This window comes from Acanthisitta chloris, unplaced genomic scaffold, assembly GCF_000695815.1.
Source record: "Acanthisitta chloris isolate BGI_N310 unplaced genomic scaffold, ASM69581v1 C16460446, whole genome shotgun sequence".
Classification (NCBI taxonomy): domain Eukaryota; kingdom Metazoa; phylum Chordata; class Aves; order Passeriformes; family Acanthisittidae; genus Acanthisitta; species Acanthisitta chloris.
Window position 1 is genome coordinate 1 of NW_008702267.1, and position 979 is coordinate 979.

Below are 979 nucleotides of genomic sequence, written 5' to 3' on the forward strand. Positions count from 1 at the left end.
GGGCAGGGTGGGCAGGGGACTGTAGCTGCATGCTGTGCTGTGGCACCAGTGCTGAGTCCCTTCTGCTCCAGTGCAACCTGACTGGGCGCTGGGTCAATGACTTGGGCTCCAACATGACCATCTCGGCTGTGAACGGAAGAGGCGACTTCACTGGCTCCTACCACACGGCTGTGACATCCACCACAAACAAAATCCAGGTGTCACCAATGCGGGGCTCTCTACAGCACCCAAACCAGAAGGGACAGCCCACCTTTGGCTTCACCGTCAACTGGAGTTTTTCAGGTACCTCATCTTTTCCCTGCCCACCCTGTTGTGTGCCCTGCCCCTTCTTGTCATGTGCTTGAAGCCCTCCTGCCACAGCCTGAAATGTCCTTGCTGATTCCCTGCCTTCCCCTGCAGTGTCCCCAGTGCTCTCCCATCCCCTCTGATGTCCCTGATGCTCTCCCATCCGTGACCCTGGAGCTCCTTGGCTGGTGTCACCTCCCAGTCCCAACATGCAGAAAACACAAAAGGAGCTAAAGCCCTGTGCTGTCTGTCCACCTGCATGCGAGACCCCCAGCCCCCTGAGACCTCCTGCCTGCTTTCCCCATTCCCACTGTCCCCAGAGGCCAGGGACGGCAGGGATTTAATATCCCCTGTGCTGGGGCAGGCACTGCCTGTAGCCCTGAGCTCATTCCCCTCTTCCTCCTGTCCCATCTCCACAGACTCCATCACTGTTTTCACGGGCCAGTGCTTCGTGGACGAGGATGGAAAGGAGGTTTTGAGGACCATGTGGCTCCTGCGGTCACGAGTGGATAGCATCAAAGATGACTGGAAAGCCACCAGGTAGGTGAGCCCCCTGTCCCTGCCCAGCACAGATCCCCCCTGAGCCACCCAGGGGTGTCAGGGCTGTCACAAATGAGATGTTTAGGTCACTTGCAGAGCCACTGTCCAAGACGTTAGCAAAAGTGCAATTTAACAAAGTTCAGTGGCAAGGTTC

The 979-nt window shown here is 57.4% G+C and overlaps 1 protein-coding gene across 1 annotated transcript; it reads left to right on the forward strand.

Moving 5' to 3' along the window:
• Positions 1-71: 71 nt before the first annotated feature.
• Positions 72-829, forward strand: LOC103810394 (avidin-like; the record flags this gene model as incomplete). The annotated part of the gene is made up of 2 exons (XM_009083289.1): positions 72-282; positions 705-829. Coding segments are annotated over 2 exons (336 nt in total), but the record flags the coding sequence as incomplete, so codon positions are not given.
• Positions 830-979: the final 150 nt, after the last annotated feature.